General features: G+C 42.3%; 1 protein-coding gene across 2 annotated transcripts; it reads right to left on the bottom strand.

Annotated features, from left to right (window-relative positions):
* Positions 1–799: 799 nt before the first annotated feature.
* Positions 800–24,638, bottom strand: TRAF6 (TNF receptor associated factor 6). Of its 2 annotated transcripts, none has more exons than XM_035125211.2 (7): positions 24,490–24,638; positions 14,698–15,030; positions 12,323–12,473; positions 10,959–11,117; positions 9,106–9,177; positions 7,390–7,467; positions 800–6,499 (listed from the first exon to the last, which is right to left on the bottom strand). In XM_035125211.2, exons 2-7 carry the CDS (start codon positions 15,000–15,002, stop codon positions 5,660–5,662), a joined length of 1,605 nt encoding a protein of 534 aa, XP_034981102.2. In that variant the 5' UTR covers positions 15,003–15,030; positions 24,490–24,638; the 3' UTR covers positions 800–5,659. The 2 variants fall into 2 exon arrangements, with proteins under 2 accessions (XP_034981102.2, XP_060133532.1); XM_060277549.1 differs by lacking the exon at positions 24,490–24,638 and adding an exon at positions 24,220–24,239.
* Between the last annotated feature and the right edge of the window lie 2,138 nt (positions 24,639–26,776).

The raw sequence follows: 26,776 nt of genomic DNA, 5'->3' as shown, positions 1-26,776 counted from the left end.
AACTAGGTCAGTTAGAGCTCTATCCCTCATTCTCCATTCTGGGCCACAAATATGCCATCAATGACCTACTGGTAACATCACTGTGTGGGAATATGTGGGCTAGTATATTTGTGCTGCTGTTTGTGCATGGAACAGCTTAGGAACATTCTCCAGCTCTTGCCAGTGAGCTAAAATTCAAGTCATCCTAAGGCAACTGGGCCAAAGCAAACAAGATGGATTTTAACAAGGAGAAATGTAAAGTACTACACTTGGGCAAAAAAATTGAAAGGCACAAATTACAGGATGGGGGACACCTGGCTTGAGAGCAGTACATGTGAAAAGGATCTAGGAGTCTTGGTAGACCACAAACTTTACATGAGTCAACAGTGTGATGCAGCAGCTCAAAAAGCCAATGCAATTCTGGGCTGCATCAATAGTATAGCGTCTAGATCAAGGGAAGTAATAGTACCACTGTATTCTGCTCTGGTCAGACCTCACCTGGTGTACTGTATCCAGTTCTCGGCACCACAGTTCAAGAAGGATACTGATAAGCTGGAACGTGTCCAGAAGAGGGCAACCAAAATGGTCAAAGGCCTGGAAACGATGCCTTATGAGGAACGGCTTAGGGAGCTGGGTATGTTTAGCCTGGAGAAGAGAAGATTAAGGGGTGATATGATAACCATGTTCAAATATATAAAAGGATGTCATATAGAGGAGGGAGAAAGGTTGTTTTCTGCTGCTCCAGAGAAGCGGACAAGGAGCAATGGATTCAAACTACAAGAAAGAAGATTCCACCTAAACATTAGGAAGAACTTCCTGACATTAGTAAGAGCTGTTCGGCAGTGGAATTTGCTACCAAGGAGTGTGGTGGAGTCTCCTTCTTTGGAGGTCTTTAAGCAGAGGCTTGACAGGCATATGTCAAGAATGCTTTGATGGTGTTTCCTGCTTGGCAGGGGGTTGGACTGGATGGCCCTTGTGGTCTCTTCCAACTCTATGATTCTATGATTTTTAAGCGCATGTGCATGCCTCAATGGCAGACTGAGGAACGAGAAAAGCTGCTGTGCCACTCTTGACTGCAGGTACAGAAAGGCGCATGAGCTAACAGGTTTGTGGATTAATTTGCAAGGCTGTTTATTTTCCCAGCTTCTAATGTAATACTCAAATGCACCTGCTGGGTCTTTGCCTACCAGGCTCTGACTCATGTCACTTATGATATAAGGAGTTTACATGAATTAAGGAGTGAACTAATTTAATTGCTAAAGCCAGAGAGATTCATATGCTGTTGCAAAAGCAAACTCAGATTCTTAACCCCCCCCCCCCCCCCGGCATGGAATATAAACCGTCTAAGCCTAGATAATTAATATCACACTGTTCTCTAATCTTTACATGGACTTAAACGGAAACAGGTGTTTTAAGTCTCTTTCTCTGCACAGTTACATTGTTTATTGGCCATGGTTTTCTCACAAAATAAACATGCATAGATTGCACTGTGCGTCTGACTTAAAATCTGACCCAGAGATTTTCACATCTCTGTGTTAGTGTTAGCCACTCTACTAATACAAATTGGTTGTATTGCATTTTGGTTTTAAGTGACAAGACACTGAAGTGTAGCTTGTACCCACCGTGCACCTTACTGGAAGAAAGCAGGAAATGCCCCAGTTTCTCTAGGATTCCATTGTTTCAAAGCAGGATGCAAACGGGGAAGTCAAAAAGATGTCATCTTTTAAAAACTGCCATAGGAGAACTATCCAAAGAAAATGACATTAACATCACACCCATTATAACAAAGCTTTTAACAAGTATACTGGAAAAAATGAATTTTTTTTAGCCCATTAAACATTGTAAAAAGCCAAACTAAAAGAATCATAGTTCGAAGAGGTCCCCAAGGGTCATCTAGTGCAACCCCCTGCAATGCAGGAATCTCAACTAAAGCATCCATGGCAGATGGCCATTCAACCTCTGCAACAACCTTCCACAAATGTGGTCCCCCTCCAAATGTTTTTGGTTGTAACTCTTATCATCCCTGACCACAGGCCATGGTGGCTGGGGCTGAGGAGAGTTGTAGTCTCTGTTGTAGTTGTAGATCTAAGGGCGCCAGACCAGAGCTGTCTGCACTAGAATGACACAAGTTGCCTGCTATTAGCTATCACTAAACACTTTCCTTCCCTGTTGAGATGGTGGGCTACTAAATCAGGCCAAAATACAAGTTCTTGAAGCACGGCAAACTCAGCGATATTTCTGAGCTTTTTTATAGTCAGGTCCTTGTCTTTGTATGATTATGGCAAACAATAGCCTAGTAAAATGCAAAGTGAACAGTATAATGGCTTTATTAGTTTATTAATACTATATACAGGCTTCTGCATGAGTTACAAAATATATTAAGTATTCTTCTGAGAAACTAGTAGAATTGACACTATTTGATAATATTTTAGTGCATCCTTATCACCCGTAACTCATATCTGTTGTATTATATCACTGTTAGGCCAGTTACGGCAAAAAGAAACCATCTCTCAATGGAAAAGGCTCCACCTGCCAGTGTTTCATGGAATGTGTGCCTGTCCCCAACTGGTTGCTCCAATATCTCATCAGGTAAAACAAAACCCAAACCCTCAGCAGTATATAAAGCCTCTTTCCAAACCCTTAAGCACTTGTACCCCACCAAAAATGTAGGAAGTAGCCATCATGTGTGCTCAAACTCAGGACAAAAGGGAGAAATGTGCTAAGAGGAAGGCATGTTTGGTAAATGCTCACCGTGGTCAACTCCCACCCGGAAACCAATGTCCCCCCCTGTGGAAGGACGAGCGGATCCAGAATTGGCCTCCACAGTCACTTACGGATTCATTGTTAAGACTGTGTTCATGGAAGACAATCTTACTCGGCTACGAGGGATCGCCAAAGAAGAAAGCATACTAAAGTGACTGAATTGAATATGTTTCAGTTCTCAAAGGCAACATGCCCTTTTCAAATATATCTACTTATATTATGATGTGGGACAAGTCTCTTTTGCAAAGAAAGGAGCTGCCACAATGCTGGAGAAGCACCAAGGCCATTGATCGCAAGCAGAGCTCTGCATTTGCCTTCCCTACTTGCCACCTCTAGTAAGGAAACTAGTACAGAGGCATGTAGATGTCACTGTGTACAACTGGCAGTTTTCACACTACTTCATCTTCTTTGGTGGGCATCAAATGAATTCTTAAAAGGAACTCCAAAGCAACGCACATATAAAACACTGAACAACAGACAGAGTCCTGCTCCCTGACTTAACAATAAAAACAAACATGAAATAAAAGGAAGGCATTAAGTCCCACTGAGTTCAAAGGGGCTTGTTCCTATATTCCCAGGATCTAGGGTTTACAGCTATAGGGGTAGTTATTTATTTACAAAAAAACCCCTCTACAACCAACCTGAACTCTGGTTGTAAGCAGGGAACACAAACTAAGGCAACATTTAAATATTAAAAATCTGGAAATCTGCACTTCCTTTTCACAAGACAAAGAGGCAGTACATAGCAATATCTGGTTTATAAACTGGCACTTATGTTTGTGCTCAGATGGCTCTTTGAATCTTCAGTATAGGCAAAAATTTATTTTTTTCGAAAAGGTTCCATAGGTCTCTGTTTCCAAAGATGCATCTCTTCTACAATAAATAAGTTAAGCAGAAAGTAGAAGACGAAGGGGATCTGATATACCAGCCAATGGGCCAATATTAACTGTTTACCTCAATTTAAAGGAAGCTTTAAAATGCATCCTTTCATGACATCATGTTTATATCGATCCCAAAGGAATCCTAGTGCTGACAAGTATTTTGAGAACTTTGCTGTCTCTCTCACACACATCCTCAGTTTGCCAGTGCCTTCCTATTGACAGTAAATCATAGAATCATAGAATCATAGTACCCTCTTTGCTGTTAAAAAAACAAAACATTTTACTCATTCAGGATGCACTTCTTATAGGGCTGAGAGTCAATGAAAGACCAAGCTGTCACAGTGATGGTCACCAACTTGGGTGGCTTTAAAAGAGAAGAGGGCAATCAATGGCTACTAGCCACAATAACTATGCTCTGACACCACAGTTGGAGGCAGCAATGCTGCTGAATATCAGTTCCTGGAAACCACAGGAAGAGAGAACGCACTTATGTTTGAATCCTGCTTGCGTGTTTCCCACGGGCATCTGTTTGGCCACTGAGTACAGGAAGTTGGACTACATGGGCCACTGGCCTGAACCAGCAGGTTCTTATCATAGTATGGCTATATACACATTTGTAGAGGGCTTTGAATTCTTGAGTGAGCAATACTGACGATGCCTTTACAAAGAATCCCTCATTTATGACCAGAGTGGCACATTTCTAGACATCTCTGTGTTAATGTCACACACCTATTGTTGAGAGTGCTACAATTACCCACAACCTTTTCTATCAGCACCAATGAATTTTGTTCATAGGCTTCTTACAGAAGACAACTTTCACAGGATATACCGGTCAAATAACATCGACAAGGAGACTGTGCACCAGCTTTGCCCCATTCTATTTTGATTACTATGCACAGGTCAGAACTATGGACAGAAAACTTCCCTAACACTCTTCAATTTTAGGCTCAGATACAACACTCTTGACCCTAATCTTATCAGCTGATTTGTAGTTGTGGAGAACAGCCTTTACCAGAGGTGTCATGGACTTTGAAGAAGTATGAACTCAGAGCAAAAAGGAGAAACGAGGTAAGAGGAAGGCACATTTGGCAAACCCTCACCATGATCAACTCCCACCTGGAAACCAATGTCCCTACTGTGGAAGGACATGTGGATCCAGAATTGGCCTCCACAGTCACTAATGGATTCACTGTTAAGACCATGTTCATGGAAGACAATCTTACTTGTCTACGAGTGATCGCCAAAGAAGAAAGAAGATATTTTCAAGTACAAAACAAGATCTCATCAGTGATTTAACCAGACTGAAATCATTAAGCTTCTCTAGGACAGTGCCACACTGAGCTTTCTGATAGATCAAAAACTTCTACACATTCCACCATACTAGCAGCTGTTGAGGATGGATTCTCAATACAAAATTCCATGGGAAGGGAAGTGATGAAGTGAAGACAACCAATTTACAGCTCAAGCTCACCGAGTTTGCAAAAAGGTGCGTGGCAAACAGAGAACCAAGATTCCTGCCTAGGCTTATTTACAGCATATCAATGAAGTTACAGGTGTGCTTGCTTTCTGCTATGATACTCCCAAGGCTTATTTAGTAGGATTGTCCTGGTTCAAAATCTAGTCTTGGCTGGCTCAGCAAGCTACCAGGTTAGGCAGTCAAATAATTCAGCTCCTTTGAGATGTATACACCAAAGTAATGGCTTTAAACACAGGTCTTGCAACCATCAAATAAAAAGTGGAATCTGACCAAGCCTCTGCTATCCTAAAAATGGTACTGCATAGTTTTTATTAACTTTTGATAACATACCACTCATAGCATAGTTATTTAGCTTACTTATTTAGACCATCAGGGTGCCGTCTTTACCACTTCGAATACAAATAACTCAAAGAGGAAACACTTTCTATGCTCTGAAAAGCATCTCAGAATGGCAGTTTTGGTTCTGCTTCAAGGATCTGCCATTCCGATGAATCTCTTTATTCATCTGCAGCCCTTATCACAGTTGACCACCAAAAGCTCAAGCCTGAAGCGGGGTGGCCTATGCCGTTCCATCAGTACTACGAGGCTGAAAACCCTCCCTTCGGAGACTGTTTAAGTCTAAGCGTGTTATGACCTCACAGCGCACTAGGATAGTATCCTCCTTTATATATGTTTTTTGTTTTAGCGTCTGCAACTGCATAAACGTCACATATCCAAAGCCTTTTGGGTTGCGGTCGACCATGGGACGCTGGAAAGCGAGCAGCTCAGGCTTGGTATCCATCACTTCCTCATGGTTGTGCCTTGACAATCCTTCTGACTGATCCAGGATAGAAAGCCGTATGGTGCCTTGGAAGGGCCAAGGCAGGTGACTGTCATAGTGCCCTTGCATCGTATGAACAAAAAGGGAAATATAGTTGGCACAGCGCTGTGCATTCGGCGACTGGATATGCAGCCGCAAGCAAAGTTTGTAGCCAGGTCTCCCTGTGTAGAAGCCTGGGCTGTGGATGACAACAGGCCTTTCTTCTTCTTGCGCTCTCAAGTAAACACTGAAATTCTCAATCTTCCACAGGAAAATACCATTACACTGCTGTGATTCCATTTCTGCAATTTTTTCCTCCAGATTTCGGATAGTGCGTTTGAGATCTCCCATCTGGCTGTTTTGTGTCTCCATCTTTGCTATGAGTTCTCGGATCTGGTGATCTTGCCTTACCAAGCGACCTTCCAGTTGTTGAATCGTCTCCTTGAAGTTTTGGACCTCTGGGCTACATTCACAGGAAGGTGACGGGTCATATGGGATAGCACCATGGAAATTAGTGATATTGAGGAGAGTCTGAGCCATCATTCTCATATGGACTGGGGTGAACTCCTGCATATGCCGTGCCAACTCATTTCTCTGCATCTGTAATTAAATAAAGGCACATAGTTCCATAAGCATTTCCTTTGACTAAAGTCAAGCACTGAGTCTTAATGGACAAGGAAAAAACCACCATATTTAAAAGCAGAACTGGCTTAGTCTTCCTGTGGTTGCCAGAAACAGGAATTGAAAAACTGAACAAAGAAAAATATTATTATTTGAAAAACTGAACGGAATGCAAGTGTTACTACTGCACTGTCCAGATGCCTTTATTGGAAAGCAATTTAAGACTTTGGAGAAAAAATTCTCAATACAGATTTTCTGCACAAACCTGTGTCACTGCTCTGATCTAAATGAATGGTGAGATCAGGATTATACATGTGCTACCTGCTTCCAGGAAGGGAGGCGGGTGGCGCCATGGTCTAAACATTTCCATGTGCTGCTCTGGCTTCGCCGGAAGCTGTCTGCGGACAAACGCTGGCTCCCTCGGCCAGTAAAGCGAGATAAGTGCCACAACCCCAGAGTCATTCACAACTGGACTTAACTGCCAGGAGTCCCTTTACCTTTACCTGCTTCCAAGTTGAGACAGATCATCTGTATTACTAATGGAAACTAAACCTGGAAATAGGACCACAACCACTGCAGAACAGTGCCCCAAATGCCCATTTCACAGAACTGGTTCAGAAAGGTATTATGGTAAATGATGCTTCCCTGCCCTCATCACCATTGCAGGAGGCATGCTTATATGTTCTCCTTTGTGCTTGGTTGGGTTTGCAACGTGTCTTTTGCCACTTGTGCTCTACCCATAATCCAACCCATTTCATTGCCCAGAGGTCTCTGGTACACCAAAGGGGAAAAGAGGCTTTCGGGGCAATAAAGTTGCAATACAGTACAAAATTCAACCAAATAAGAAGCAAATAGAAGTGTTGGCTTACTTTTTCTGGACATCCAAAGGGGCTGTATGTACACGGTACTGGAGCAGTTGGGCAATCATTATCGTAGTGATTAGGAAGCTAAAGATGGATGGAGAGATGACATGGTAATTTTCAGTTTGTAAAGTGCAGAAATCAACAATTATAAGAAAAAGTAATCAGTAGCCTACATATAGAGTATATAGGGCGATATCGAACTAAGTCATGCTCAGAGCAGACCCACTGAAGTCCACTGATTTCAACACTCAAGAGTGCGACTAATATGGGATCTTATCCACAGCACTGTACACCACCACCACCAACAACAACAACAACAGTGTGTAATTGCACATTTACATTTTGGCCCACAAAGCTTTATGCTGAGAAAAATCTGTTTGCTAGTTTATAGCATATGCCATGGATAATTTTATTTACTTAAGATTCCCAAGATGACCGTCAGCTGAAATTTCAAATGCAATTAACAAAGCAATACAATGCAAAAGGTAATTTAAGGTTGCAAATCTTACACCCGCTTGTTTGGGAGCAAGCCCCGCTGAAATCAATGAGACTTACTCCGGAGTTGACATACACAGATTTGGACTGTTATAATCTTACAGTGAATCAAAATTAAATTTAATAAATAGTAATAAAAATGGGGCTGCCTCTGAAGACTGTTTAGAAACTCAGAAGACCGTTCCCCAGAGTGGCTGGAGAAACCAAGCCAGACGGGCGCGGTATAAATAATAATAAAAATATGATTAAACTTCAGTTGATGCAGAATTCAGTGGGCAGGTTGTTCACCAGGGTAAGACAGTTTGAGCATATAATACCATTTCTGGCTGCCAATCAATTTTCAGGCCCAATTCAATGTGATGGTTTTCACCTATAAAGCCTTAAATGGCTCAGGGTCACAATACCTCAAGGACCATCTTTCCCATATAAACCAACCCAAACCCTACAATCATCATCTGAGGCCTCTCTTCATGGGCCTCCTGTGACAGGTTCGGAGGGCAGCAACACAAGAATGGGCCTTTTCTGCAGTGGCTCCTTGCTTGTGGAATGCTCTCCCAAGGGAGGCTTCCCTGGTGCCGTTGTTACATATCTTTAGGCATGAGGCAAAAATATTCTTCTTCCTGGCCTTTGGCTAAATCAGGGGTTGTCAACCTGGTCCCTGCCACCCACTAGTGGGTGTTTTAGGATTCTAGGTGGGAGGTAGGGGGTTTTATGGCACAAGCTGAATCCTCCTTCCATTGAGCACTGGTGGGCGGTAAGGAAATTTTACCATCAAGAAAGATGCATTAGTGGGCGGTAGGTATAAAAAGGTTGACTACCCCTGGGCTAAATAAACAATCTATGGCCTTTTAAACTGGGAGGAGTTACTGTGTTTGTTATTATGCTATTTATATTTTTGTTATCATATTGTAAATTGCCCTGTGGTATTTGGATGAAGGGCAGTATAGAAAATTCTAAAATAAAAATAAATAAATAAATAAATAAATAAATATTAGCCTACTTGTTTTTGTAAGTTGATAAATGCAACAATTTTTTCTTGCTATTTGGCATCCCTACATTCAGTTCTCCATATTATTTTTAATTTATTATCTGCCTGTCCGTATTTCTATGTCACGAGGGGCTCATAAATGACAAACTATTAAAATAAAGAAATTAACTTATTGACACAAGTCAAACCACATCAAAACAAGACTACCTTGCTATCGGACAAGAAAGGAAGCTTCTTACCTGTTCTCTGATTAGCACTGTATTGCAGTATTCACAGCAGACATTTGCTAAAAGGCACATCTGGTCATGAAGCTTCATTTCAGCAAAACCAGAAAGTAAACAATAATTAATTGCACCGAAAGGGGACTAATAGATCACTAACATTGTTTGATGTAATGCCATCTAGAACAGTGTTTCTCAACCTTTTTTGGGCCACAGCACACTATGTTCTATGAAAAAAATCACGCGGCACACCAACTCTGTGCCGCCCTATATTTAGTTTAGTTTGTCTATAGCCCCTGCTTTTTGCCCAAACGGGCCCCATCCACCACCCAGCTGAAGTTCCCAAGCTGCTTGAAACCCACAAACGTTACAATCCGTCCCTAGTCCAACATTTACTCGCAAGTAAACCTCGCGCTCAGTTCGGTGGGCCTCAGTCCCCGCCGCCCAAGCAAGCATTGGCATTCAACCTGGCGACGCAAAGCTAGGCATTTCTACTCGGAAGGAAGGGCCGCTGAGTTTTAGTGGGGCTTGCTACCTGGCTAGTGGCTGCAACCGGATTGCAGTTTAAATCGGATTTGCGTGTGCAGCCGGTTCCGCGGAGGCCATTGGGACGTTTCTTCTCAAATAATTGGGATTCGGCACATCTTAGGACACATTTACATGGGAGGAAGAAAATCCCAATGGAAGCTGGCGCGACCTCAGCCTGTAATTTGCCGCGACGTGCGGCGAAGAGAAGGGCGATTTGCATTGTCACGTGCCTGGCGGCCGCCAATATACAGCGCTAACCCGCCGGAAAGGAAGCCGGCCGGGTCACGACGCGGGCGCTCACCTCGCGTTGTGACCCGGCCGGCTTCCTTTCCGGCGGGTCAGCGACATGACAATGCAAATCGCCCTTCTCGTCGCGGCACAGCAGCCAGCGTCTCGCGGCACAGTAGTGTGCCGCGGAACAGCGGTTGAGAAACGCTGATCTAGAATGTGCCTCCACTCTCTCAAATCCCATCTTCGCATTAGAGAAGTACCAGTGAGCCACTTTGAGTTCATTTCATAAAAGAGCACTATTATATTAATTCAGGAGGTGCAGACGTATCTAGTCAGCAGACCTTTGTTAAATATGCTAAAATGATATTAAGACCAGCAGGTCCTTGGTGTTTTAAATCTATGTTTTCTTGGTAGTCACTAGGTAGTAGTCCAGAAGTCTATTTTGCTACATAGCCTTACGGCCTCCTGAGTGACTTAAGCCTATAAGAACAGTGGCATAATCCAACAAGGAAGGACTTTACATGCACCCTAGCTAATCCATGGAGGATATTACGTAGAAAGCACAAAAGGAAGATTAAAAAGACAAAACAACAACAAAAAACAACAACCTTAGAAACCTACTTTTCTAACAAAAGGAAAGCAATGGGGAGCTTTTTTCACACTTTGATTAATTTTTTCAGCGGCCAGACTTGATCAGCAGACCACCAGAAGAAAACACATGGCAAAAAAGGAAGTTCAAAATGCCTGAAGTCCAGGTGTGAGGTTCAGTTTCAAACTAAGAGGATAAAGTGCTTGAGAGATAGAACTGGGATGTGCAGATTTATTTTTTTAAAGGCAAAATAAATAAAAAACCTGAGATTTATATATAAAAATAAAAATCCAGCTGCTTGTGAGGGACGGGGGGGGGGAATAATGTAAAAAGAAAATCACTTGGTGAAATCTTTGTGAATATCATATAGAAGGGTGTTCTCACAACTGTAAAATACTGACACTCTTATCAGACAACACAGGAAGAAAAAATATTTCTAATTTTAGCAAGCTTTTGTTAAATATGCTTCATTTAAATACACAAACACAACTGTTCTGATTAAGCTGCATATTTTGAAACTTACCTCTTTTTCTTCATAAGGCATCCACATAGCACAGTTTGGACAAGAGGTTTGTCGTCGAGGGCATTCTTGCTTTATATGATCCTGTATCTGATTCTTTTGGAAAATGCCATGGCACTGGGGACATTTCTCTGGAGCAAAGCCACAATGCAGCTCATGGTCCTGTGGAAGAAAATGAGATCAAATAGCAATTCAGCCTATAAATAACTTAAACCTACACAAAACGATTCTTAAGCAGACTTAAAATAGAGACTAAAGATCATGGTAGCCAATCTGAGGCAAGTGTCTTCATGTCTTTGGCACCTGTCAATTACTCCCATGGTTTGGGGGTGCAAAAGAAATCAAAAAGTATGTTCAAGTTGCATTCAGCTAAGACTTGTAAATGGCCACTTGGCGAGATCAAGCAATTCTGGGTGAGCAGACCGGAAAGCTTTTAAGAGACGAAGAGAAAGGGTCCCTCCAACCTGGTTTTTTATGGAAGCTACAAAGAACTTTGCACAGGATAAGTGGGCTCTCAAGCTAGTAACTTTTCTAGATTTTCTTTTTTGCAAAGTTGTATGAGGCCAGACAGACTGAGGTAGCTGCCTCAACAATCCATTTTAGCGTCACGAAAGGACAGCAAATTGTTAGTTGTTTATTATTGTTGTGTTTTACTGCCAGGGAAGATAAATTATTAATTAAATGTACTGTTTTTAATATTCGGTTGGAAGCCGCCCAGAGTGGCTGGGGAAACCCAGCCAGATGGGCGGGGTATAAATAATAAATTATTATTATTAATTATATTGTTTATATGGAGGGAAGTGGGTTCCCCCCTTCAATTTCTGGATTTCCAAGTTCAGTCCATAACTGCTCCTAAATCAAGGGCTGCCTCAAAAATTCAGATTTCTTACATGAAAATAAAGGTATACGTAACTTCTCAAGATTCATGCAACAATGATCCGCACAGATTTCACAGCTTCCTCAATTAAAGTACTTTAGAAAATGTGGCATTTTGTAATAGGGCACAGATCTGTTTATTATATTTTAAGAGAAAGACTTTGCAAAATCAATATGCTTAACACGAATCAAACATGCTACAGTTCAGCACGGACAGGTGCTTCTGCAATAACAGCTAAAGCATGTCGCAAACCCTTTTCACTTCTTTAATCTGATGTTACTAGAGGGGGAAATTTGATCGACGGACCTTCCTGAAGTCAGCTGGATGTCACAACTTCACCGGACCACAGGTGTAGCAGCCTAACTACCACTGTCCTAAGAGAGGCAATGGGGACAAGGTGTCCTTTGAGCTATTCCAAAAAGTCTTACGGTATGGTGACACTGCTCAGGACTGGGCGGCAATTCTGCAAAAAGAAACCCTGAAAGCCCACCTCTAAATGCCTGAGTTCCATCTTCTGATGACAGCCCTTGTTGGGACACTTCACCATCAGCGATAGGATTTCCCGTTTTGCAAAGTTGTCAGGAAAGAGTTGAGTTTCGAGTAAAATTTCGTTGTCGATTGGACATTTATGACCAGCATCTCTATCAAAAAGAGCAATAATATACATCATAGAGAGGTAAACAGAATATTCAGCCTACAGTAAGCTTGCAAGTTACACACATTTAATTCGTGCACAATCAGCTTTACACACTTGGCAAATTAAAATAAATAAATAAATAAATAAAAGGGGGTGGGCGTCCAGGGGAATTTTCTTTTGGCAATCCTACCCACTATTGCAACCAATGTGTTTTAACTATACACTATTTTGGCTTTAAGAGTGATCCCCAGAAGGTAACCCGCACATAATTTGCAGGTTTACTGTATATCTATTAATGCAAATTCTGTGTTTTATTTATCCTTGCCAGTTTTGTAACATTTTATGAGCCATGTTACATTATATATTTTTATTTATTTGTTAATAAAAGTATTTATATACCGCCTACTTGCAAAACATAAGGGCAGCGGAAAGCAACATAAAAACATTTTTCCCTGTATACTGCTGGTATACTCTCTGAATGTAGAGTGATTTACAAATCTTGAAATAAAATAAATAACAAATAAAATAATGCTTGCAGTCATCATATTCTCCGGCTCTGGCTTGGCTCCTGCTGCATACCCCCCCCCCAGATCATCCCACAGCATTCCAGTGGACTCAAGAACAGCTTTTTTGGGGGGGGTGGAGCCAGAAAGCTCCCATTGTACAGACAGAGTACACATTTTCATGGATTCAACCCATTGAAGGCATCTGTAGCTGAGACAGGATATCCCAACACCCCATTCACAAGATGGATCACATCAAAGGCAGGGTGGATTTGATTTAAATCAAACTGATTTAAATCACGATTTAAATCACGATTTAAATCACTAGTCAGTAAGGCTTGATTTAAATCATAGTTTTCTACATAAAGACTAATTCTTGCTGGTATAACTTTAATATGCAAGTAGATGAAGATTTTTAGAGTAACAACTTTTCATATTAGTTTTTTTACCCCCAGTTTAATAGGTTAATCATATTTGGACAACTTTTCTGTTGTACTTAGGAAGGAGAAAAATAATCATTACCTTAATAATAACAATTTAAATAGATTTATTCAACTGAAACAATAACATTACAGCATATGTTATTTGCTTAAACAAACATCCATGTTTGTTAACTAATTTGGCTAAACAAAAACAATATATATATATTTTAAGAAACTTAGACTGTCAGCCCAGCCTACACATGAAAAACTTAAATACTGTCCACTCCAAACAATCAGAAAAATATTGTTTCTATTCTATTCACTGAACTTCTTGAAACTTAGCACTGAAGGGGTTGATTCTGTATTCATAGGTTTGTAGAACAATAGGATTAAGGTCTTTTTCTCAACTCTGTTCATGCTATGACATTTTTGCTGTGAAGAAGAGGTATGATTGATCTCTGTTGAGTCAAATTCAGTTTTGAGAACTGCAAAAGTAAACCAAGCATCTGTGATAATATCTTGTAGGCAGAGAAACTGCCCAATAATCTTACAAAAACCTCTGGAAGAGCATGACATTGTGAATGGATTAATGGAATTTATTTACCCCCAAAATTAAACATATACAACCTTATTCTACATAATTAAAAAACTAATCTTTATTTCATGATGGAATAACCTTTGGGTGGTAATATATTTTCCTCAAAAACCATTTTATTTTTAAAAATCCAATTTAAATCAAAAAAATCGATTTAAATCAAAAAAATCCGATTTTTTGATTTTTTTAAAAAAATCATTGATTTTTATCCACCCTGATCAAAGGTGATAAACTGGCCATTTGGCTTACTAGTCAAGGGAAATGCTGGATCTTCCAATAATAAGGTAGCCCTCTCACCCCAAACCACCTTTTCCCTCTTCTCTGATACTTTTAGATTTTAAAAAATACATAAATTTAAAGAGGTTTACACAGGAAATTTGCGACATCAGGTTTATGTGGCATCAGTAAAAGGCACGTTATCTTTCTAGCCGGCTTGCAACCTGGTCCATCTGTACCTAGACCTTACACTTCATTTCTTTTGAAATCCCAAGTGTAATTGGGAGCTTCCTCTTGCTTAAAACTGCACTCCCACTGACACTTTAAAACTGTTCAACCGACGCTTTGGAGATGGGCAACAAACGCAGTTTACTTGCAAACTCAGTGCTGACATGGAAATGTAATCCCTAACCCAGTGTCTCAGAAACACGTGCAACGGTGAGCGCTATGATTTGCCCTTCGTTACAGACTATGACTTTATAACTACTTTACCTTATGGATTTGACAATGCAAGCTTTGCAGAAGCGGTGTCCGCATGGTGTCTGCACCGCCTCCCGGAGAGCCATCAGACAGATTGGGCATTCGTATTTACTTTCCAGCGGAGGGTCAAACTCCACATCATAGCCCTGGATTTCTTCCATGAAAGAGTTTGAAAGTGTCCCCCCAGTGCCATTGCTGACACTGGTGTTGATGCTTTTTTCTTTGGCTCCAGCGCTGCAACTGCTGGCCATAGCTGCACAGCAGCTGCTATCCTGGCCACTGGCTTCAAAGCTGCTGTCACTGTGTAGCAGACTCATAGTAACAGGTAGGGGACCAGAGAGTACTCTGTGGGCAAGAGACAGAGAGAGGGAAAATAATTAATTAGTTGTTTCAAATTACCACATATTGCCTGAGCAATCACAATCCCTGTGCCACCAATATCACAATGCCGTTGTATGGTGCGACCGCATTTGGAACACTGTGTACAGTTCTGGTTGCCTCACCTAAAAAATGATACTGAAGAGTTGGGAAAGGTTCATAAAAGAGAGAATCAGTGTGATCCAAGGGGATGGAGAAACTCCTCTTACAAGTAAAGTTATAGCGTCGGACAGGATTCAGGACAGATAAAGAGCCTGAATGCCAATTGCTGAGAATCACAAGTGGAGAGTGTGCTCAGATCCCGCTTGGCAGTTTCCCAGAAGAGGCATCTCACTGGCCGCTGTGAGAACAGGGATCTGGACTAGATGGGCCACTGGCCTGATCCAACAGGGCTCCGCTTATGTTCTGATTCTACTTCTATATTTTTAAGATTGCTAAAACTGGTACTTCCTAACAAGTGCCATCTTCCCAGTTGCTTTCACAACCACACAATAACATCTTTTCAATCTGCCTCTCCCTCTCTTTAAAAGTCCAGACCACCTGTCAGTATCTACTGTCCTGGCTCTCCCTGTCTGATGAGGAACTGGAACTTATGGCTCTGGTTTTGCAGAAGTCTCTCCCCCCCCCAAATGTGAACAGTGCATAAGGCAAGTCACAGGTTGCAATGATCTGTAGTTACATGGGAGGTCAAAGGCATGGCTAGGCACAAGCGAAGATGTCGAACCAACAGCATTTAGTGTGGCTTGTTGAAGGACAGCATTTAGTGTAACAAGCAGCTGGATTCCCAAGACTGGGCTAGCAAACAGTTACTAGCGGGCTGCCTAGGTGAAGTTTGTGCATTCGAGCACAGGCATTTCCACATCCTAGGTTATGGAAGAGGGGTGGGAGCCAGCTCAGAAAATTTGGGGTTTTGTTTTTTAGCAGGCCCTGCAAAAGTACTGTACAGTGAGAGGACCTGCTTGATCTCAGTAGGCAGGGAGTTCCAAAGTGCAGGTGCTGCCATACTAAACACTAAACTGTTACTTTGGGCATTTGGGGGGGCTGTTGTATGCATGGTAAAGAAGACCACCCTAGAAGCTGCGGGGTAGAAAGGAAGCAAACGGTAGTCAAGAAAACCCTGGCCCATGTTTTAAGCAGGCCCAAATTTCTGCTTTAAGGTCAGACATGTTTCTGCCTGCCTGGAGCCTTGCTAGATCATGAGAAACAGAAAGCTTGGCAATGTTTTACTGAAGCTTAGATCGTGTATCTGTGTGAAGAACATGCAAGGTATGAGACTCCTTACAGGCAGCCCAGAAGCACTGGGTGACCCTGTGCTGGAACATGAGATCAGGAAAAACTGGCAAGCTGAGCTCATGCACCAGAATGAAGGCTCATTAGAGGCTCAGAGTCACCTTCATGTGGTTCCTTGTACCCTGATAAAGCTCAAGAATATGTCAACCCCCCCCCCCAAAAAAAAACCTCAATTCATTTGAGATAAAGTAGAATAAAACACCTGTTTAAAAAAGTTTGCCCCTGGTGTCATTTACCAATACAGAACTAAATTTTAGTGAGAAAAAGTGAGGTGAGAGAAAAGAGAATTCCTTTGCATACTACTTTGTATACCAAATGAACTGGCCCCATAATCATAATCTGAGGCCCTTCTTCATGTCCCTCCTCAATGAGAGGTCCAAAGAGTGGCAACACGAGAAGAGGCCTTTTCTGTGGTGGCTCCCAGTTTGTGCAATGCTCTCCCCATGGAGGTTTGCCTGGCACCTTTGCTACACATCTTTACATACCTTCTTCTCCCAGGCTTTTGGCTACTGAAACAATCTATGGCTTTATAAACTATGTCTGGGGTTACTGTTTGTTTATTATTATGGTATGCATTTTTATGTTTTTATATTGTAAACCACCCTATGATCCTCCGAATGAAAGACTATATGGAAATGTAATAAATAATATACCGTAATAACAACAACACTAAATTGTAGTGATTATGGCATCAGCTGCCCACTATGTAGCCTCCTATCAGCAGCACCTCCATTCCGTTACCACCTTGAGTATAAGAGGGATTATCTGCAACAAAACTAGACAGCTTCATGTCCTCAACAGAAGGTAATATACCAACAGGAAAACAATAGAAGTGGACTGGAGGGCATAAAATAAAAAAGGAAAAAAACTCAGGACTGCCTTCTGTTAACAATAACAAAACCATTCCAAGCACCTACGTACCTGAGACAACAGTATTGTATCAATATTTCTGAACCTGAGAATTGCCAATCAATAGCAGCAATTACTTCCTAGCACAAGAAGGTTAATGTTTAAAGAGAAAAATCAAATAACAATTGCTTTGTAAAACCACCATTGGAGCTTCAGTTACTAGTATTGCACACAAATGCTTTTATTTGTGGGAGTTTCCTGAACAGGGAGTTCTAGCTTTACTTGACATGGTGGGGGTTTTGTCTTCATGATTAATTTTGTTCAGTATTTTGAAAAAGCTGGAGAATCCCACTACAACACACACAAACATTTCCTGTCAATACACCCTGATTTGAGGGGCAACGTGCATTTCACCAGATGCATTAAGTTCTGTGTGCTCAATCTTGCTCAAAGTAGACAAAACTTTCTACTGTTTTTAAGGTAATGTCTTCAGTTCAGAAAAGCTATCATAAAAACATTTAGACTCCAATGTGCAATATTAGCCAAATATGTTCTTCTATTACTTGAGTTTTGTTTAAAATGTATCAGCTGGTGGGTGTGGGTGTTATTTCTTTATTTTGCTGTTTCATTGTACATTGCCTCAAGATGATTGTGTAGAAGGCAACCAACAAACCAACCAACAAACAAACGGTATAAACACAATATACTGCATATACAGGTGTCTTTTTCGCATCCGTTACCATGCAGCAAGCAGTGTTACAAACTCAGATATATAAGCTAGGAGCCAAATGGCTCCGTAAACCAAGGTTGCAGTCGCCAAAACGGAATATCTAGTTGCCATTTTGGGACAGGACTATTTTTCAAATTTTGGACTGATTGTGATTGATTCTCAGTTCAGATGACAACCCTGAAAAGTCTCTTGATCCGGGGACAGTCCACATACCTGGCTCTTTTTCCTAGTGGTGACTACTCTTGCTCAGACCGCACAGAAAAAGCAAACCAGCTCCGGAAATTCATTCCGATTGGGCAGATAAAATTTAACTGATCGAATGCTACAGGATGGGGTGCTAGTTTGTGAAAACAGTCCTGAGCCAATGATCCCCAGGCATGCACCTCAACATGGTGGAGATGTCAGGCGCCATTCTGGTGCCCAGGCATGTTCACTTGGTTGCAAGTGGTCAAAAGCCAGGAGCAAAATGCACCTCACGCCTGCTAATTTCGAACACTGGCAGCAAGTAACCTGCCTCCCTTCTCTTGTCATCTGGAGACAGCTTTCAGTTTCTTACTCCTTGTGGCGTATTTGAGACTTACAGTAGGTAAAAAAAGGTAAAGGTAATGGTAAAGGATCCCTGGACAGTTAACTCCAGTCAAAGGTGACTATGGGGGGGGGGGGCGGCGCTCATCTCACTTCAGGCCAAGGGAGGCAGCGTTTGTCCAGCTTTTCTGGGTCATGTGTCCAGCATGACTAAACCGCTTCTGGTGTAATGGGAGAGTGCCAGAATGCACGGAAACACCGTTTTCCTTCCTGCCGCAGCGGTACCTATTTATCTACTCGCACTGGTATGCTTTCGAACTGCTGGGACAGAGCAACAGGAGCTTACCCCTGTCAAGTGGATTTGAACTGCCAACCTTCCGATTGGCAAGCCCAAGAGGCTCAATGGTTTGACCACAGTGCCACCCACTCATATTTGAGACTAGATTGTATTGGCCCACCACTGTTCATCAGGCCACACTAGTGGACTGAGAAACCCCTTGTGCACAGAAGCAATCTTATCTACCACTGTGAAATGTTGAAAGGTCTCAAGAATAACCTCCTGTTACACTAATGAAGACTGCGCAGCACTGCCCAATTTTTTTTATGAACCAAATAAAGTACATACTGTGATTTTTAGATGGACAGTACTGTATAATTTTTCAGGTTGGACCTGGGTAATGTCACATCAAAGTCATGTTTTGGGTTTGCCATCTTGATTCAAAATGGTGCTGTGTCCAAATGTCAACAAATATTGCCACCTTCATCTCAGGAACCCTCATGCCAACTTTGGTAATAATATTTGAAGAGGCTGCCAAACCTACGAAGGGAAAGTTACACCAAAGTGGCGATTAGGTCCGCCATCTTGGTTCAAAATGGGAGTTGGTCCCATCAATGAAAACCACCACCCCCATTTCAGGAACCCTCATGCAGAGTCTGCCAATGATACCTCGAAAGGTGTCCAAACTCATAGAGGAAAAACAAAGGGACAAACCATTGTCCAAAATATACAGTAGATGAAGCAGCCCTCTTTCTACAAGATGGTAGATAAGAGAGCCCAGGCAGAGTCCTAAATACACAGCAGTGTACCGGAAAGTCAGTATGATTAGCTTTAATTTATGTTTGTGGTTATTACCAATGAGGGAAATCCCCAACTTTGTTTAAGAAGCACCTGAAAGTGTTAGGCAAGTTTCAGTTTGTGTTTCAGATAAACAAAGAAACTGAATACAGCTTTTTGTATGTAGGTCTTGTGCCTAATGTATTTAAAAGTTTCAGGGATTATGGTCTGTTTAGATTGTTCCTTTCCATTTCAGTATTCATATACTAATCTAAGCCAGTAAACAAACATCTCTTATCAGGTTAATTCATGAAAGCTGCATACACAATATGGTTTATAAAGAAATCGCAAGGCAGAGTTCAAATTTGAAAGAAAAAGAATCAAGAAAATTTAATATCCTAATTCCAGATATCCTCATTGTTACCAACATTAATTAAAAAGTAACGAATGGATAGAGCATTTCATTCTTTAGTTATCTGATACCCTGAGTACCAAACAGATGTCCTCCAAATAATTCTGCCCACTTTGACCTGGGATGAGGAACTAGATCTGGTCAACAGGCCAGAACCTTATCTTCACCATGGCCCAACTTTGCCTACTGGGTGCTGATCATCAGTCAGAGGGAGACGTTTTGTAGCCTCTGCTGAGGGGAAATACCCTTTCCCTCTGCTGAGAAAGCAGTGTGCATTCAAAGAACTGGGGGAAGCACTTTTGTCTACAAATTGCTTCCTTTGGAAAGGAAAAAATGTTCCATTTTTAAAAGCTCCTTTAAGAACTGGAAGCTTCCAAACCACCTAACAATCAGCTGATTGCTTTTGCAAGCCCTGTACTTAATGCTTCTTAAGAGTCAAGCCCAGTGCTTGCAAAGTGCTTCTGAAGTGCCAACTGTTGGGTTCTTGGGAAGCACTGTGCAAGCGACTTTCATCCAAGCTCCGCCTGTACCAGCACAGCAAGTGAACATGGCCTGGCTGAAATGGCCTGCTGGGCAAAATGGAGAGGCTGGTGGGCTTAAGGAGATCCGTAAGTCACAGAATTCCCATCCCTGACTTGAATAACCACTTTAAGCGTTATAGGTCTATTACTAGAAAGAGTGGGAATCCCCTCTTCTAAAGAGCATTTATACCAAGGGAATATAGCCCAACTGTAAGGCCCCCAGGCCTCTTCCTGGCCACACCCCTTCACCCATTGAATGCATTTTCCTCTGGAAAGTGTCCTTGAACTGAGAGAATGGCTCTTGCTTGCTTGGGCAGAGGATTGAGAGATGTTGATGTATGGTTGGGAATAGGGATATAGCCTCCTGGACAAAGAGTCGTATCTGTTTCTCTGTCTACTTTCGTCTCTGGCCCTGCATGCGGCTCCCAAAAGGTTGCTCACAAGATGAAAAAGGTCCACAACCCTTTATTTATACCAGTAACTATCAAAAGTTCTTATATTGGTTAAAATTAAAGACACTGCTGCATTTACCAGCTGATTGATTTGGTCCACTTCAAAGCCATCCAGTTACTGTACTAATTTTTAGAAGACAATCAAACTATTACTTTCTAAAATACACTTATTAAACAGAATGTCCACATAACATCCAAGAATCTCGTACAGTAAAGGAAGTGCATGCCTACACATAAATACATTATGACCTACAAACCAGCCAAGCCACAACATGTTTCTCTCTACAAGGAGCACACCACTTCATAAAGAGTTGCAGGGAGAATGTCAGCATCCTTGAACTCAATTTACATTCATATTTGCCTTTATAAAGTTATTTCAGGTCCCTTCAAAGATTTGTATTACTATCCTAGCCTCACTAATACTTACATATTTAATAACCTATATTTATTCTGTCACTTGAGCCAAAAAACACCAGATACGTGTTTTCTGCATTAAAAATACCCTTTCATTTTACAATTTTCAACAAGAAACCATAATAGATTGTGTGCCACACAAAAAATGTGTCTAAAAGTTCTTTCTTTAACCTCAAAACAATGCACAATTTTATATTAAAATCACTTATGGCTTAGGTATGTACAATGGTACAACAATATTTAGTATTGATCTGGTCTTTTAAAACCTTGGCAAAGCAATACAAATCCTGACTGAGCACTGCTGGAGTCACATTAGCCAGCCTAATGGTTGCACAGGAGTGGAGTTAGCTTGAGATCCAGTGGATCATGGAACATCTCAGTGCCTCCCCCTCCCCATTTTGGGAATTTCAGTAGACTGCCACTGACAAGAAGCCTACCAGCAGTACTTCTGCCTTTTCAACCCATCCAAGGGCTATACACCAGCTGTGGCCAAGGCCAGAAGCAAGTGGTAGGATGCCAACTTTCACATAGCAGTCAACATTCTAGCCACACAAAAGCCAGGGGCTTCTGCACTCAGGCATATGCCTCTCCAGCCTCTGCCCAGACAGACAAGAGCCCTATCACAGTCCCAAGACACATCCAAGCCAGGCAAAGCATTGAGGATGGTGGGGGAACAGGGCTGGTGTGTGTGGCCTGGGGAAGAGTCCCAAGGGCCAGATGGAGAGGCCAGGAGGCCTGCTGGCCTTAAACTGCACATCCCTGCTGTAACCTCTGGAAACCAGTGAAGGCTTACCAAGCAGCAATCAGAGTTATGTTACCGGACAAAAACTATACGATGCCACCCTTGGTAACTGCACAGAAACTTCATGGGGCATCAGTTTCAAACACATGTTTTACAAGAGGTCTAGTGTATGCTGGATTTAAATCGTTCTCTAGAAACCATGGGACTGACTTTGAACCCTTTGGAAAGTGGCTTTAGCACTACACAACTTTAAGAGGCAGACCTCTCTTGTACTCAATTACACTCTTCAAAGCATCATATTTGCTACATCTCAAGGAATCAGCAGGAAAAGTGTCCTGATATCTGCAGTACCAAATGTGTCTGTATCTAAAGGAGAACTCCCTTCCCCAAGGTTCCATCAAGAGGGCAAGCTTGAGTATTTTCCAGATGAATAGTCAATAATGTGCATAGGTACATGGGTGTAGCCGGGGGGGGGGGGGCAATTGCCCGCAATCAATAAAAATAGCTAACTGAGGTTCTTCCCCCTCCCCAACAAAAGGCCTGCCCCCTAACAAAAATCCTGGCCGTGCATAAAAGCTAAATGGACCCCTGACCATTAGGTCCAGTCGTGACCAACTCTGGGGTTGTGGCGCTCATCTCACGTTATGGGCTGAGGGAGCTAGCGTACAGCTTCCAGGTCATGTGGCCAGCATGACAAAGCCGCTTCTGGTAAACCAGAGCAGCGCACTTGGAGCGGTACCGGTACCTATTTATCTACTTGCACTTTGACGTGCTTTCGAACTGCTAGGTTGGCAGGACTGGGACCGAGCAATGGGAGTTCACCCCGTCGCAGGGATTCGAACCACCGACCTTCTGATCAGCAAGCCCTAGGCTCTGTGGTTTAACCCACAGCGCCACCTGCGTCCCATACGCCCATGCATAGGCAAGCATTTAACAGCACCAGCTTGTATTGCAATTGGCTGAAACTATCAGCTTCTGCCAGTTCCATCGCTTCCCTGTACTGAAATAAGTAATAGCTTTATTTTTACTTCATGCAATTTTGTTTTGGTACTCTTTTATTATTTAATTTCAAATTTGCCAAAAATTTCATTCCTTGCTACAAGCTAGCCCTAAGGACACTGGTACCGGCCAGACTGTTAACAATAAGATAAAACAGTAAGCTTTCTGATACCACAGGCCTTTTCCAGTTAGCCGCAAATGAACCACCACACAAGCAACAAATGACTTTTAGCTGGGTGGCTGAGCAGGAGCCACCAGCTTTTAATTATTTGCATAACTTTGTAAGTTTATATATAACTTAAAAAGAATAAAAATGGAGTAATGTACCCATGTGTTTCATAGAATCATAGAACTGTTGAGCTGAAAGGGAACCAGTGAGTCATCTAGTCCAACCCCATGTGATGCAATTTGTGTTGTTTTTTAGGCTTTTTACCAACCCCTAGGATGGGAACAGTGCGGAAACAGATAAAACTGCCTTGATAACTATGAGCTGGACCAGGTTGGGTGTTTTTAAAAAAAGATTTTCTCACTCTACAAAGCTTTTCTCCACAGTTGCTCAGTTATAGTCATCTATTTGGTTTGTGCAAGGAGGAGAACAAAACACGACTCACCACACCCACCCAATGCATCTACAGCAGGCGCCCCCAAACTGCGGCCCTCCAGACTTTTGGCCTACAACTCTCATGATCCCTAGCTAACAGGACCAGTGGTTGGGGAAGATGGGAATTGTAGTCCAAAACATCTGGAGGGCCGAAGTTTGGGGATGCCTGATCTGCAGCAGTGATGGCCAAACTTGCCCCCCCCCAGCTGTTTTGGGACTACAACTCCCATGATCCCTAGCTAACAGGACCACTGGTCAGGGATGATGGGAATCGTAGTCCCAAAACAACTGGAGGGCCAAGTTTGGCCATCACTGATCTATGGGGAGGGAAAGCAAACGTGAGAAAAGGGCAAAATCAATATATATATATATATCGATTGTTCCTTCCACACACGTTTTAGGTCCCACAACTTTTTAGAAAGTAACATGCCGAGGCCGCCCCCCTCCTTGCTGGGAACAGAGAAACGGGCCTCCTCCGCGTCCACGCGCACGAAAAAGGGCGCAGAGAGATCCTGAAACCCGGCGCAAAACAGGCCGGCGAAGAATGAGGCGCAACGGAATCGAAACCTCCCGAGGAGGAGAAGCGAAGCCCACGAGCGACGTAGACAATCCCGCCGGGCTCGCCTCCCGGCCTGGACCCCGAAAAACCAGGCCTGGTCAGGCGAGGACTCGGCCGGGCCGCCCCACCGCCCACCTGGGCCGGGTCTCCCCCGTGAGGGAAGAGGGCGGCGTTCCTCGGCTGTGGGACTGCGAGGGGGCGAGGCGGAAGCCATGGCCGCAGCGGCGAGGGAGGGAGGGGCGGCGGCGAGCCGAGGCGGCCCGGAACCCGGCGCTTACCTCAGCCCGGTTACCTCAGCCCGGTTGCCGCCGTCTTCTCGGCCAGGTGACTCGTCCTCATCTGTGGAAATGGTCCGGGCGGGAGAGAGGCGGAGGCCGAGAAAAGCCGGAGAAGGAAGCGGCGTAACGAGGGAGGAGTTTCCTCCGCCTCCGCCTCCGCCGAGAGAGCGAGAAGGAAGGCCGAGGGGAAAGCGAAGGAGGCCGCGCGCCACACAGCGCCGCCCCGTTTACCTCACGGAGGGAAAGAAGACGAGGCCGGAAGCGCTACGCTCTTTCTCAGCGCAGCGGAACCGAGTTTTACACATTTAATGTTTATTCAGTTTGCTAGGATATTGATATGATGAATTTAAATGTTATTCAATATGTATTTGTACCCCGCCAGGCGCCCGCTTTTCCTCACGGGGGGAAAGAAGACAAGGCCGAAAGTGCGCCGCTGCCGGCAAGCTGCGCTCTTTCCTCAGCGCAGCGGAACCGAGTTCTACATATTTAAAATATGTATATACAGGTGAAACTCGGAAACTTAGAATATCGTCGAAAAGTGCATTTATTTCAGTAATGCAACTTATTATTATTATTATATTTTATTAATGCTTTTTGGGGAAATTAATTACACAGTAATAAAACAAATAGTTACAATAATACAAAAATAAATATTGCTACTGTATTACATTTCATTAATTCCATTCCATTTATAATTGACCCGCCTAACGACAAATAATTACATCAAATCAAGGCTTGACATATCTTGCTTTGCATATCATGCATCTATCTCCTATATTGGTTTCACCTTTTAAGTTGCGTCACTGAAATAAATGCACTTTTCGACAATATTCTAATTTTCCGGCTTTCACCTGTATATTCATCAAGCTGAATTTAATGTGTATATAATTTTTATTTATTTTCCATTTAGTAATATACATTCACATCATCATTATCCACTTTACCTCCTTGGCTCTTTAGAGCCCCTGGACTCATCCTTCCCTCCCTCCCGCCTCATGGCTTTCAAAATTAACCTTTCTATCATTGCAATTTGTACGTTTTCCAATTCTAATTGCACTCATTACAAAAAGGGTTCAAAATATAAATATAGAAAGGTAGAAAACTTCTCATTCCAAGTCTTCAGACAACCCTGCTAGTGATGTTAATTGCTTACAATGACCTTTCAGATATTTACGGTACTTTTGGAATACTTGATCTTGCTGGTTTCGGATTTTTCCTGTCAGCTTCGCCAATTCTGCAAAGTCTTCATGCAAAGTCTTCATCTGTCCCTCTTCTTTCCTTGGTACTTCTTGTTTCCATTCTGGGGCAAAAAGAAAAAAATTCCGCTGAGGGTTCTTTCATGGAATTCGAATGGATTGAACTCAAAACAGAAAAGGAACCAGGTGTACCATATTTTGATAAAACAAAGACTGGACATAATATGTTTGCAGGAGACACATGTCACGGGCACATCGAAGAATTTTACAAAACAAGAAATTGGGAGAAGATTTTATTTCATCGGACGAAGTTAAAAAATGAGGAGTGGTAATTTATGCAAAAGAGAAGCTAAGTCCCAAATTATTATTCAAAGATGAAGGGGGAAGATATGTTGCAATTGAAATAACATCACAAGGCGAAAAAAATTAAATCCTGGGAATTTATGCACCAAACGAAGGAAAATCGGACTTTTTTAAAAAAATTGCATGAGAAACTCTTGGACTATTTGGATTACTAACTATGTTTGCTAGGAGACTTGAACGGAGTGGTCTCAACATTAATGGACAGATCACAAAGACAGAAAGAGACCAAAGAAGGAAGGCTTCCAAAGTCTTTCTTCGAATTGACTGAGAATTTTGACCTGATCGACACTTGGAGATTGAAAAATCCGTTGGAAAAAGACCAAACTTTCTATTCAAATTTTAAACAATCCTGGAGTCACCTCGATTATATTTGGATTTCAAGAGAGTTAGGGTCGAGGATAAATAACATGGAAATATGCCCAAGAACTTGCTCCGACCATAATGCAGTACTTTTGGATTTAAAAGCATCTCTCCAGGGCACTTACAGATGGAGAATGAATGATGCTTTATTGAGAAATGGAAAAATTCTGGAAAAGGCACAAAAACATTAAAAGATTATTTTGAGATTAATTAAGGACAACAGTTAATAAGAAAGTAATATGGGATGCCAGTAAAGCTGTAATGAGAGGATTTTTGATTCAACAAAATGCAATCAGAAAAAAAGAACACAATGCAAGAAAAGAAAATATTTGGAACCAAATGAAAGATAAGGAAAAGAAACTGAGATC

This window comes from Zootoca vivipara, chromosome 8, assembly GCF_963506605.1.
Source record: "Zootoca vivipara chromosome 8, rZooViv1.1, whole genome shotgun sequence".
NCBI lineage: Eukaryota > Metazoa > Chordata > Lepidosauria > Squamata > Lacertidae > Zootoca > Zootoca vivipara.
The sequence above is the reverse complement of the archived record's forward strand: the minus strand, read 5'-3'. Positions and strand labels throughout refer to the sequence as shown.